The sequence below is a fragment of the Notechis scutatus genome, chromosome Z (assembly GCF_049901735.1).
Source record: "Notechis scutatus isolate UNSWTSFEM ecotype Mainland chromosome Z, rNotScu1.2, whole genome shotgun sequence".
Classification (NCBI taxonomy): domain Eukaryota; kingdom Metazoa; phylum Chordata; class Lepidosauria; order Squamata; family Elapidae; genus Notechis; species Notechis scutatus.
Window position 1 is genome coordinate 137,743,358 of NC_142025.1, and position 13,526 is coordinate 137,756,883.

General features: G+C 40.4%; 1 protein-coding gene across 1 annotated transcript; it reads right to left on the reverse strand.

The window, feature by feature from the left end:
- Positions 1–4,660: 4,660 nt before the first annotated feature.
- LOC113418497 (galanin peptides-like) lies at positions 4,661–13,039 on the reverse strand. Its single transcript, XM_026677400.2, has 5 exons — positions 12,959–13,039; positions 10,781–10,835; positions 7,417–7,542; positions 6,915–6,989; positions 4,661–4,885 (listed from the first exon to the last, which is right to left on the reverse strand). The coding sequence occupies exons 1-5, from the start codon at positions 13,037–13,039 to the stop codon at positions 4,827–4,829; spliced, it is 396 nt and encodes a 131-aa protein (XP_026533185.2). The 3' UTR covers positions 4,661–4,826.
- Between the last annotated feature and the right edge of the window lie 487 nt (positions 13,040–13,526).

Below are 13,526 nucleotides of genomic sequence, written 5' to 3' on the forward strand. Positions count from 1 at the left end.
GAATGAAGTAGCAGCACATGGGGGAAGGGGCATAACATCTTGCATGATGAGGGTCAAACTATGTATTTATCACATTCACGGACCCCCGTCAAGGACCAGTTTTAGCATGACAGAATGGAAAGATCTGTAGAAGCTTAAAAGCTGAATTTGCTCCTGTTCTACAGGCTTTCTATGGGGTCTGAAAAGCAGATCCTGGTCCCTGAGGATCTTAGTACTTCGGAGCATGCTCTCTTTCCACTTGGCTTCACTGCTTTCTCCCAAAATCAGAGTCACATAAGATGCCCTACTCCATAGAGCAGATGTATTTGCTAAACTAGGCCATAATATGGGTTGCTTTGTTTAGCCTGACTTGTAAATCCTGCTGCTGAGATTTATCAACTGCTATTTATGCATTAGCACACGGCATGAATTTAGCCAACAGTGGTTTATTCATGGTTAGCATGGTTAGTTGAACCAGGAATTAGTCTGGGAGGCTAGTCTGAAAATAGCAAGAGGAACTTAAGCAAAGGCTTAATTCAAACTATCCCCTTCATGAATTACAGATCATGTCATTATGTGCCTGTAAATTGCGTTACTGACTTGACACTTCCAATACCTGTTCTAATAAATTATGAGATTTGTTTGCTTTGTATTTTTTCAATGGAACACATTTCTGGAAAATATGAACAGAACAACAACGATTTACAGAGAAAGTCTGAAGAAGGTTGTGGCTGTCACAACACTGTCAATATTTAAATGCAGGTAGTCCTTGACTTGCAACAGTTCATTTAGCAACTGTTCAAAGTTACAATGGCACTCGAAAAAGTGACTTATATGACCATTTTTCACATTTGTGACCATTGTAGTATCCCCATGGTCATGTGATCAAAATTCAGATGCTCAGCAACTGACTCATATTTATGACGGTTGCAGTGTCCTGGGACCATGTGATCCCATTTTGCGACTTTCTGACAAATAGTCAACGGGAAAGCCAGATTCACTTAACAACCTTGTGACTGCCTTAACAACCGCAGTCATTCACTTTAACAACTGTGGCAAGAAAGAACGCAAAATGGGTCAAAACTCACTTAACAAATATCTCACTTAGCAATGGAAATTTGGGCTGAATTGTGGTCATAAGTCGAGGACTATCCGTAGTAATTTCATTCCCCTTACAAACACACTGTTTCTAATTTTAGATGCAGTGAAAGAGCTCAGATGAACTACCGTATTTGCCGGCGTATAAGACGACTTTTTTGCCCTGAAAAACATGCCTCCAAGTGGGGGGTCGTCTTATATGCCGGCAAATATATCCACTGTCGGCTTTGGATGCTTGTGGGACGCAGCGAAGGCGCCTCTGGCTTCCCGGATCCCCGCGTCGCTTCCGCCAAGAGCCTCCCCGCGTCTCTGAATCAGGTTCGAATGCTGCTCGCCTCGCTCCACCCGAGGCTGCAGCGACTGGGGGGAGCGAGAGTGTGGGTCGCTCCTGTCGCCCCAGGCAGGGCCATGTGAAGGCTGCCCGCCTTCCTGCTCCTCCCACGGCCCCTGGCACTCCGCCTGCCGCTGCAGCCCGGGGATTTCTGGAGGCGTTTCCGGTGACCCGCCGGGATTGTTTGGCTGACCTAGCGGACGCGTTGCAAGAGGACTCTGTTGCGGGAAAGCCTGAGGGACTCCGCCGGGAAGGGCCAGGGTTCTGGAGTAACGCCTGCCTACTCCGAGACACGCTCCTTTAGACAGTCCATCTAAGAGAGTTCAAACATCCTTCACTCCCAACACAGAATAACATACACACTGTGTAAATATTGGATGATTAGTTAATTATCCACATTTTAAATAAATGTAATTGTTGTGTTCCATATTTTGTATTTCATTTTCTATACTTCTACATTTAGTTGTATATTTTGTTTATACATGATAGTGGTCTGAGGGGCTGCCACAGGGAGGAGGGGGTCAAGCTATTTTCTAAAGCACCTGTAGGCCAGACAAGGAATAAGGGATGGAAACTGAACAAGGAGAGATTTAACCTGGAAATAAGGAGAAACTTTCTGACAGTGAGAACAATCAACCAATGGAACAGCTTTCTCTCGGAAGTTGTGGGAGCACCATCACTTGAGACCTTCAAGAAGAGATTGGACTGCCATTTGTCAGAAATGATGTAGGGTCTCCCACTTGGGCGGGGGTGGGTGGGTTGGACTAGATGACCTACAAGGTCCCTTCCAACTCTGAATATCTGTTATCTGTTTACTTTTTTAATTTAAATGAAATTTACCCTGGATGTTTGAATTGGTCATATAGTTTTACTCAATTTTTTTACTCAATTTAGTTTTACTGCTGTAAAGCAGAGTAAGTATGTTGCTTACACAGTGTCTTAGTGGTAAATGATAGACAGACACATGTAAATACGAATTTATATGTATAATATCAAAATAACTACCGTATTTGCCGGCGTATAAGATGACTTTTTGCCCTGAAAACATGCCTCCAAGTGGGGGTCGTCTTATACAGCAGTATATAACAAACTCTATATTTTAAGTGGAAATGTTGGGGGGTCGTCTTATACGCCCAGTCGTCTTATACGCCGGCAAATACGGTACTTCATTGCTCCAGCCTGGCTTCTCCTGGCAGCAAAAACTGTGAAACAAACTTGAATAGGCTCAGCATACAGTTATTTAGCAGTTCTATGCAAACAGGAATCCTAGAGTCCTGCTTTTGCTTGTGGATTATGACACTGGTTTATTAAAAACCAGCCAGAATTTCCGATAGACTCCTAATACTGAATAAGCTATGGGGCTGAACTATCTGGTTTCATTAGCTTTTTCTATACACCAAATACTGTTTGTGCTGGTTAAACAGTATCTAGTTAGTTTGGGAATGAGAGCTGTCCCCTTAAGGGAATGCCTCATGGAAAATGTAGTTAATGCCTCATGGGAGATGTAGTTCATGTCATGTAGTCACATTTGTAATCCTGATTGGTCACTGAATTGACCTCTGGTTGGACTGGGTGGAGTTTTGGTCATTCTTACCTGGACCCAGCAATGTGCTGGAGTTCTTCCCTTGCTGTATTATTATGGGATGAAGATAACTATCTTTTCACACTATGAAGACGACAATGCAAAGATTGGACATTAGATGAATCTCAGCATAACTGTGAGTTATATCTTGAGGATGCCTGATATAATCCAATAAAGAAACTTTGTATGGAAGCCTTTGTAGTGTTTAACTACCTGTCTCTATATTCAGCCATAAAATTAGAGATAAGACAGTTTATTCACAATTAGTGTCATAACGTAACATCTGAATGCTGCCCTGCTATCTTTCAAACTCATTTACTATTAATTCCTTGTGTTTTTGCCATTTCTAATATTTATGATCACTCTTCCACACACACAAAACTTCTCAACTATGATTTCTATTAATGATAAGAGGGATTTTTCTCCAAACACTATAGTGTAGAGTTGACTTATCTTTTCAGAGTCAATCAATTATCTCTCTCCTTAATACTCTGTTGCTTAATTAAGCAATGTTTCTCAACCTCGGGAATTCTGGGCTGGGGAATTCTGGGAGTTGAAATCCACACATCTTAAAGAAACACTGGTCTATAGCATTATTATAACCCAATTGCCAATTTTCTCATGGAGGGGAGAGAGAGCACTTGCAAATCATTTCTCCTAGTGTTATCGCTGAATCAAATTCAGAATTAATACGAGTCTACTCACACCGCAACACTGCTGGCCAAACAGACCCATACTGGAAGCAAATTAAGTTAGAAGTTAAGTTCATATTAATTCTGAGTTTAGTTCGGTGATAGCACTAGCAGAAATGATTTGCAGGTGCTCTCTCTCCCCTCCATGAGAATTTATTAAGCAGACAGTTTACACAGTCTTTTCCTTATGTGAATTGTGATACATAAATGTTGCCCATGCTGGCTGGGGAATTTTGGGAACTGAAGTCCACACAGCTTAAAGGCTGCTAAGGTTGGGAAATATTCTTCTACAGGCACCTTCCACATGCTCTAAACCCCAATTTGTGATCTTCTCATGAAGGTACAAAAACACAGATCCCAAATAAGTGTGCCAACGTCTATTAAAAACATGAAGCTATAAGGATACGAGGAAATGAAAGTACAATATTGTTGCATATCCTGTAATTCAGGGGTCTTCAACCTTTTTCCCCCACAATTTTTTATTTTTACATACAATAAAGGCATTCCATTTCAACTGATTAGGTACATATTTCATGTGCTTACAATTAATAATACTCTTTTTATCAATATAACAATATAACAATAATCACATTCCCATATGAATAATATAAGTAATATTCTTATCAATATAACAATAATCACATTCCCACATGAATAATATAAGTAATATTCTTAACAATATAACAATATAACAATAATCACATTCCCATATGAATAATATAAGTAATATCCAATATATCTATTTCAGGGGTCTTTAAACTTGACAGCTTTAAGACTTGTGGACTTCAACTCCCAGAATTCCTCCTCCAGTCATGTTAGCTCAGGAATTCTGGGAGTTGAAGTCCACCAGTCTTAAAGCTGTCAAGTTTGAAGACCCTTGCTATGATTGTTTACATTAGGGAAAAGAATAAAATTGAGCCCAAGAAGGAGGGTTATAGAGGCCTTGCAAGACAAGGAACTACAGAATAATTGGCAATATTAAATAAAGAGTGAACAGGAAGATTAGGTAGATGAGAAGTGAATTATTGTGAGCAAATTGCTGAATAGAGGAGCAGCAGACAAAACACGACAAAGGATCTGACCAACACCTGCATGTGTGAAACAGGGAAGGAACTGCAATGCTACAAGCAGCTCTAGAAGAATATTACTGTTGCATCGATTCTTCTGACACTGGGAGGGGCAGGCGTCCAATCACTCTTTGATCTAAAAAAAGAAAAAGCACATTTTGAGGTTTCATCTCAGTCCTGCCTGTGTAACGCCCAACTGTCTTTCATTCTTAATATTCCATGCTATAAGAACAAATCTAACATAGTTTGTCCCTGTCTGGAATCTATGTCTATATATAAAATAATCAATACATATTGTGAACTTATTATAAAATTCCATTATGTATACATACAATAATACAACATATACCGATACTTGGTGCTTAGTGCTCGCTGAGCTTGGTAGTTTTCTTGCAAACATTTCATTACCACACTAAGTAACATCATCAGTACTAGAAGGGAGTCGGGTTTGCTGTTATTTTTACATACTAGTCGCTTGCCCTGTCAGTATTGGTGGGAGTGTTCTTGGTAATTCCCTGCATAGGCTGTTTAGTATTAATTTATCTGCATTGGTAGTTCCTTGACTGGGGGATTGTTCATTTGATTGCTGGTCTAGACTCTAGTCAAATAGTAAGCGTGGAAGATACATGCTATAAAAACCTCCAGAATGTTCCTTCCTGCTCAGTCCATATTCTTTCTTCATGCTTGTGACCTGAGCCATGGAGATGCAGGGTTTAGAATGCAATTGAATTGGAATTCAATTCTGACTGGCTCAGGGTTGACTCAGATTTCCCTCCTTCCGAGGTGGGTAAAATGAGGACCCAGATTGTTGGGGGAGGGGGGGGCAATAGGCTGACTCTGTAAACCACTTAGAGAGGGCTGTAAAGCACTGTGAAGTGGTATAGAAGTCTAAGTGCTATTGCTATTATCATTCAGGCTAACAGAGAGAACAGGGCATCGGATGAAGCAAGAAACCAATATCCAAGTTTTGTCTTCCACTAGTCCTGCAAGGAAATGTCAGTACTAACCCTGAGAGACTGTGATAAGCAGCACCCAGAAGTAGAAGATACAGTCCTCGACCACAATTGAGCCCAAAATTTATGTTGTTAAGCGAGACAGCTGTTAAGTGAATTTTACCCCATTTTACGACCTTTCTTGCCACGGTTGTTCAGTGAATCAATGCGATTGTTAAACTAGTAGTACAGCTATTAAATAAATCTGCCTTCCCCGTTGACTTTGTTTGTTAGAATTTTGCAAAAGCTGAGTCAGTTGCCAAGCGCCTGAATTTTAATTATATGACCCTGGGGATGCTGCAACGATTGTGTGAAAAATGGTCATTAGTCACTTTTTTCAGTGCTGCTGTAATTTCTAATGATCACTAAACAAATACGCCGTCTTCGGTCTGACTTAAGCATGGTATATAAAATCATACATTGCAATGTCCTACCTGTCAATGAATACTTCAGCTTCAACCATAACAACATAAGAGCACACAATAGATACAAACTCAAAGTTAACCACACCAAACTTGATTGCAGGAAATACGACTTCAGCAATAGAGTGGTCAATGTCTGGAATACTCTACCCGACTCTGTAGTCTCTTCCCCAAACCCCAAAAACTTTAACCTTAGACTGTCTACTATTGACCTCACCCCTTTCCTAAGAGGCCTGTAGGGGGTGTGCATAAGCGCACCAACGTGCCTACCGTCCCTGTCCTATTGTTTCTCTTATTCTTTTATTTTTCTTATATGTACCCTTTTCATGTATTCACAACTATGTATACACTTATACTTATTATCTTGTAAACAATTGGCAAATCAAATAAATAAAATAAAATAAATAAAGTTGAGGACTACCTGTTGACAAAATATCATCAACACCCCCAAGTAATAAAAGCAATAAAAAAAATTGGCCCATATAAAATCCGTTATGTGTAAAAACCAGGTCTAATACTCTTTCATAAGAGCAAGGTATACAGGAAGTCTTTCAGAAAACACCAGTCAGAATGTTATAGACGAGGCAGATGCTCTGTGTAGAGGCAACATTTCCACTCTCTACTGCAAGTTAAAAGAGAGTAGTAGGCAAAGACTGAAGGCACTCCTCATCTTAGAACATCCATTGTTAGAATTTCCATTGCTTAAGCAAGGCCATTGTTCACTGAGAAAGACCCTCTTATGTGTTCTCACCTTGGAAATTCAGGGAGGAGAAAAAATCCATCAGCGTTTGGAGTATGCCGAAACCAGAAGGTTGCAGAACAGGTGCTGAAAGAAGGAGGAAACAGCATTAAGGGCTACATCAGGGGTGTCAAACTTGATTTCATTGAGGGTCGCATCAGGGTTGTGTTTGGCCTCGGGGAGGAGGCTATGGGGGGGGGGGAGGCCATGACCTGGGTGGGTATGGCCAGCTCGATGTCACTCATGTCGGGGGCGCCTCTGCCAGCGAAAACAGGCTCCCGAGTTCCGTTTTTGGAACCTGCAACCCTCTGCCAGTGAAAACGGAGACCGGTGAACAAAGGTTTTCACTGGCGGAGGCACCGCAGGCCATTCCTTCCCTGTTTTCTGGCCCCGTGGATCAGATCTAAGCACCCTGTGGGTCTGGATCCAGCCCCCAGGCCTTGAGTTTGACACCCTGCTAGGCTAAATAATGGGGAAATAATACCGGGAAAAGCCACCGACGGTGGGGGCTCACCAATAAAATCTTGCCCCAAAGAATACAGATCCTCCTCAGCATCTCTTTTCCCAGCCACAGCTCCTTTATCAGGCAGCGTCTGGTGGGCATCTGCTTTGGGGAGAGGAGATTGGGAGGGAAGAAGTGCTGCAGGTTACATGGAAAAAAAAAGAGATGGTTTACACCAGGCTCATAAAACCAAGAGCTACTTGAGGGAGGGAGGGACGGCCTGGCGGCGTTTTATAATCACCCCACTGCCAGCAGCCAGCAAACAAGGAATATCGGTGAAAAGGAAGAGAGAATCGGGAGACTTCCAGACCAGCATACAGGTAGTTCTCGACTTACGACCATAGGTGGCTCCAACCTTTCTGTTGCTAAGTGAAACATTTGCTGAGTGAATTTTGCCTGATTTTACAACCTTTCTTGGCCACGGTTCTTAAGCGAATCAACGCAATTGTTCAGTTAGTAACGCAGTTGTGAAGTGAATCTGGCTTCTCCATTGACTTTGCTTGTCAGAAGGTCGCAAAAGGGGATCAACATGACCCTGGGACACTACAACCGTCATAAATATGAGTCAGCGTTCGGATTTTGATCATGGGGACTGTGCTCTGGAATGCCGCAATGGTCGTAAGTGTGGAAAAACAGTCCTAAGTCACTTTTTTTTCAGCGCTGTTCTAACTTTGAATGGTCCCTAAATGAACCGTTGTAAGACAAGGACTACGTGTATCATGCAGTTTTCCATCATTCACAGAAATGTGATACAGATGTTTTCCATCTCATATTTCAGTACTAAATCTTAGCATTAGTAATGCCAGGAAGACTCCATGTGGAAGAACTATATTTCTTAGGAGGAAGATATCATCATCACCAACACCACCAACGCCACCAACGCATCTCCTCATAGTTTTCTTTTTCACCAAGGAGCCACAAGCGAAGCACTACAGGTAGTCTCTGATTTACAACTACAGTTGGGATCAGAATTTTGGTTGCTAAGCAAGTTAAGTGAATCACACCCAATTTTAGAACCATTTTGTCATGGTCGTTAAGCAAATCACTGTAGTTAAGTGGATCATGCAGTCCTTAAGTGAATCCACTGACTTAAGTTTCCCCATTGACTTTCCTTGCCGGAAGCCAGCTGGAAACTCATCAATGATGATCACCTAACCCCAGGATGCTGTAATGGCTGCAAATACAGGCTGGTTGCCAAGTGTCCAACTTTTGGTATTTGTGACCATGGGAATGCTGAGATAGTCATAAATTCGAGGCCCGGTCATAAGTCACTTTTTTCAGTGCTATTGTAACTTTAAACAGAATATTTTAGCTGTCTAAAAGCGATTATTTTCCAGGCCTCATTCTCATCAGACTTCTCTTTAGCAAGACTTACTGAGCTACAAGTAGTCCTCGACTTACAACAGTTCACAGTGACCGTTCGAAGTTACAACAGCACTGAAAAAAGTGACTTGTGACCATTTTTCAAACTTATGACGAATGCAGCATTCCCATGGTCACATGATTTACATTCAAAACAAGAAAAGTTGTAAAATGGGTCAAAACTCACTTAACACATTTCTCACTTAGCAACATAAATTTTGGGCTCAGTTGTGATCGGGAGTTGAGGACCAGCTGTACATGAGATGGAGTTAACATGAGTTCCAGAAGCTGAACTATTTTCTATTTAAAATATATAAATCCCCTGTACATTAAAAAAACTTTTTAATTGTCTTTCCAAGAATCTTCTTATCAACCAATAGAGAGGAAGGTTTCTCCACTGATAACAGAGGAGCTAGAGGCTGGCTGTTTACATACAATGATGGCTTATAGGTAGTCCTTGACTTATAACCATTAGTTTAGTTACTGTTCTCGCATTTACTAGTTTAGAAAGTCCTCGCACTTACAACTGTCACAACTCCCCAGGGTCACATGATTAAAATTTAGGCATTTGGCAACTGGCATGTAATTGCAATGGTTGAAGCACTGCAGGATCGTATGATCACCATTTGCAATCTTCCCAGCCAGTCATAAATATAAATATAAATAAAGACTGGCTTATTTGCTTAACAACTACAGTGATTCACTTAACATTTGTAGCAAAAAAGGTCGCAAAATCGGGCAAAATTCACTTTAACAACCGCTTTGCTTAGCAATGAAAATTCTGGTCCCAATTGTGGTCATAAATTAGGATTATCTGTATAGGAACTCCCCAACTTGCAACAGTTCATTTAGTGACCGTTCAAAGTTACAATGACATTGAAAAATGTAACTTACGACTGTTTTTCACAGTTATGACCTTTGCAGCATCCCCATGATCGTGTGATCAAAATTCAGAGGATTGGCAACTAGGTCTTTTGACCATTGCTGTGTCCCAAGTCGTTTTTGCAACCTTCTGACACGCAAAGCCAGTGGGAAAGCCAAATTCACTTAATAACCGGGTTATTAATTATCAACTGCAGTGATTCACTTAACAATTGTGATAAGAAAAGTCATAAAATGGGACAAAACTCACTTATTTGAGCTTAGTTGTGGTCATAAATCAAGGACTACCTGTGCTGAATCTCATCAGTCTGGGAACCAATTATAACAGCCAGATTGAGTTTTCACTGGATGTACAGATGTTAAGTTACTGCTCTGATGCCCTGATATATATTTTTATAATAACGTTATTATTATATTATTACTATTAAACAGATAAAAACTAATGCAATCTTCAAAACAGGATAAAAAGAATAGAAATTACGGAAAAATAGAAATAACTTAGAAGAAAAAAAGAGAACAATAATATGATAAGAAAGAAGTATACAGAGACATTACTTCCCCCTTTATCACAAGTATAATGTTTTAACAACTTATCACCTTCTCTTAAAGTATTTTCTTTAAATCTTTCCTTCCTGTATTTCACTCTTATCTACAAACAGATCCTTAAAACTTCATCATTCAGTCCTGGTGAACAAAGGTCAGTTAAAGGTTACCAGAAGGGACCCGCCCTCACTGCTAATAATACGGTGCTATATGTATTTCCTTAGAACAGTGCTTCTCAGTTATAACACATCTAGTGAGAGTTATTAAGCAAAGGGACAGCTTGCCTCCTGGAGCTGTGGCTGCTCCACCACTGGAAGATTTCAAGAAAAGAGTGGGAAACCATTTGTCCAAGATGGTATGAGGACCCCTGCCTTGGACAAGGGGTTAGATTAGAAGTCTCGGCCAGGCTTATGAATCTGATTCTGTGCTGGCTGGGGGAATTCTGGGAATTGAAGTCCATACATCTTAAAGTATTGAGGTTGAGAAACACACTGCCTTAGAAGGAAATGTCACTTGGTTCAGTAAAATTTCTTTCCCTGTGACTTTAATGCAGCTTTCACTTAACCCTGTTTTCTCTGAATCAACTTACGGGGTCCCAGAAGATATCCAGCACTGTTCAGGGTCCACCCGCGTTTGTCCTTGGGCTACAGAAGGAACAGTAGGAAACATGACGTTAAACTTGCATTCGCCTCATCTGGATTATAATCTGTCCCCCCCCCATCAAAAGTCAGATTAATAACAGAGCAAATTTTACAAAATTTAAGACAGTCCCTAGTCCCGTGTTTCTCAACATCAGCAAATTTAAGCTGTGTAGACTTCAACTCCCAGAATTCTTTTCATCAAAGTTGGCTGGGGAATTCTGGGAGTTGAAGCCCACACAGTTGAGATTTGTCGAGGCTGAGAAACCCCTGTCCTAATCTATTACAGGACTCTAAATTCTCATGAATTACAAAGTTTAATTTATGGGGATTGTAAAAAATTAATGTATTTAGTGACTTGCTGGAAGGAAGTCCAGATGAAATGTTAGATGGCATGAGAAACAATTGGCTGGATATTTAATCCTCTCAATGTTATATCCTGCATCAGTTTTTGGACTTTACAGGGGTCTCCAAACTTGGCAACTTTAAGACTTGTGGACTTCAACTCCCAGAATTCCTTGGCTAGCATGGCTGGCTGTGAAATTCTGAGAGTTGAAGTCCACAAGTCTTAAAGTTGCCAGGTTTGGAGACCTCTGGACTAGGAGAAAGGAGCAGAAATTTAAGAGGACAAAAACCATGATTTGGGGAGCCACATTTCCCCTTCAAAATAATAAAAAAAGATCTGCAAAATTTCATTTCAAAGGAATGAAAAAGAGAAATCCAACCTCAGAAAGGAGAAAATTTGCACTGTTCTGTTTCTTTTTGTTCAATACCTTCCAGAGAAAAAAATGGAAGATACCAAGAAAAGGACTAGAAGTCCTATCATCTGAACAACAAAAAATGCTGCTTTATAAAATCTTAGTAAGACAACATTGGGAATACTGTATCCAGTTTTAGTTTTTTCCTCATTATAAAAAAAGATGTTAAGACTTTGGAAAGGGTGCAGAGAAGAGCAACAAAAATGATTAGAGGGCTGGAGGCTAAAACATATAAAGAACGGTTGCAGAAATTGGGTATGTCCAATCTAATAAAAAGAAGAAATAGGGGTGACATGATAGCAGTGTTCCAATATTTGAGTGGCTGTCACAAAGAATGTTAGCCAGTTCTCCAAAAAGCACCTGAACGCAGGACTAGAAGCAATGGGTGGAAAGTAACCAAGGAGACAAGCAACCTAGAACTAAGGAGAAATTTCCTTATAGTAGGAACAATTAACCAGTAGAACAATTTGCCATCCAAAGTTGTGGGTGCTCCATCACTGGAGGCTTTTAAGAGGAGACTGTTGCCTCTTGTTCTGGAATGACATAGGGCTCCTGCTTGAGTAGGGAGTTGGTTTAGAACAGGGTTGTCAAACTCTTGGCCTGCGGGCTGGATGCATGCGCTGGCCACGCCCAGTTTAGTGAAGGGGGAAAAAGTCGCGATATGTCATGTGATGACATCATGACAACATGAGTTTGAAACCCCTAGTCTAGAAGACCTCCAACTCTATTATTCTGTATTCTCTCCTTTCTCAGATTTTTCTTTAAATGACAAAATGGTGTTCACGTTCGAATGGTATTTTCTCAGAGCGATGTGGGCTAGGTAGCCATGAGACCATGATTTGCTCTGAGGAAAAACCTCTCAAAAAGGCCATGAAATTAGGGGTGTGTGAAAATCTTCTCACACCCAAGGAGCCATGAAGAACTGAGACAGAATGGTGTGTGTGTGTGTGTGTGTGCGCGCGCGTGTGTAAATTTTTTATTTTGTTTTATGTTTATGTGGGCTATTACCACTCTGTTTTTCTGATTGGCTAACTCTTGTGTGGATCATAATAAATTAGACCCCATTTTCCCCCTTTACCGATTGAATGGAAATGCTACAGTAGTACTGATATTCTTGGTGCAGACGTTCCTCCATAGTTAATCATACATATGCTTTAAAAGAAACATACATATCATACATATGCTTTTAAAAACATCCAACACCATGGAGCATTCACCCCTGAAATCCACAATCTGAAATTTGGTCGACCCTGCTATAACCACTGCCTTTACCATCTTGTTCCTTCTGCCAGCGAGAGCCAAACGCTGGTACTCTTAATTCTCCCCCAGTAAATTGAAAATATAGATTTGGAAGATCTGATACAAACTCACCACAAACGCAACTCCAATACAGTCTCCAAGCAGTGAGCAGAAAAGCAAAGAAAAGCACAAGACATACCAAGAAGTCCTCATCTGGTTAGAGGAAAGAAGAGAATCAAAGAAAAGAGTTTGCTTTCCAATGACATGACATTTCTTTGCTAATAATTTTTTCCTTTGTAGGAAAATAGGATTACAATACCTTCTTTGGTTTTACTATCATCTCTGATATTTAAAAGTTAGCAATATTTTTTATTTTTATAAATAAATACCCAATAATTCATCTGAAATTATATTGCCACTATGGTTGATAATATATATATACACATGCTCAACCAAAGTGAATCAAAGTCTGAATTCTGCTATGCTCTATTTGATGTGTAGACCATGCTTTATTCAGTAAACCATGATTAAGCAAAGTTTGGCTTAGTGTGCTTTGTGAATAATATCACAAAGAATAACATCTCTTTTTCTATGCCTCTCCTAGTCTTTTACCATAGCTCTACAAGCATTCTGAATTATAATTCTTATAGCCTACAATCACATCAGATGCTAGAAGACATGGGAATTGCATTTCCATTAA

What these genes read in the sequence shown, in the direction of transcription:
- LOC113418497 (XM_026677400.2), bottom strand. Translation starts at nt 13,039, where the DNA reads ATGAGGACTTCTTGGTATGTCTTGTGCTTTTCTTTGCTTTTCTGCTCA. An exon ending in GTATTGGAGTTGCGTTTGTG is followed by an intron (nt 10,836 to 12,958) that starts GTGAGTTTGTAT and finishes TTCCTTCTGTAG; the next exon opens with CCCAAGGACAAACGCGGGTG. An exon ending in TGGATATCTTCTGGGACCCC is followed by an intron (nt 7,543 to 10,780) that starts GTAAGTTGATTC and finishes TGTAACCTGCAG; the next exon opens with CACTTCTTCCCTCCCAATCT.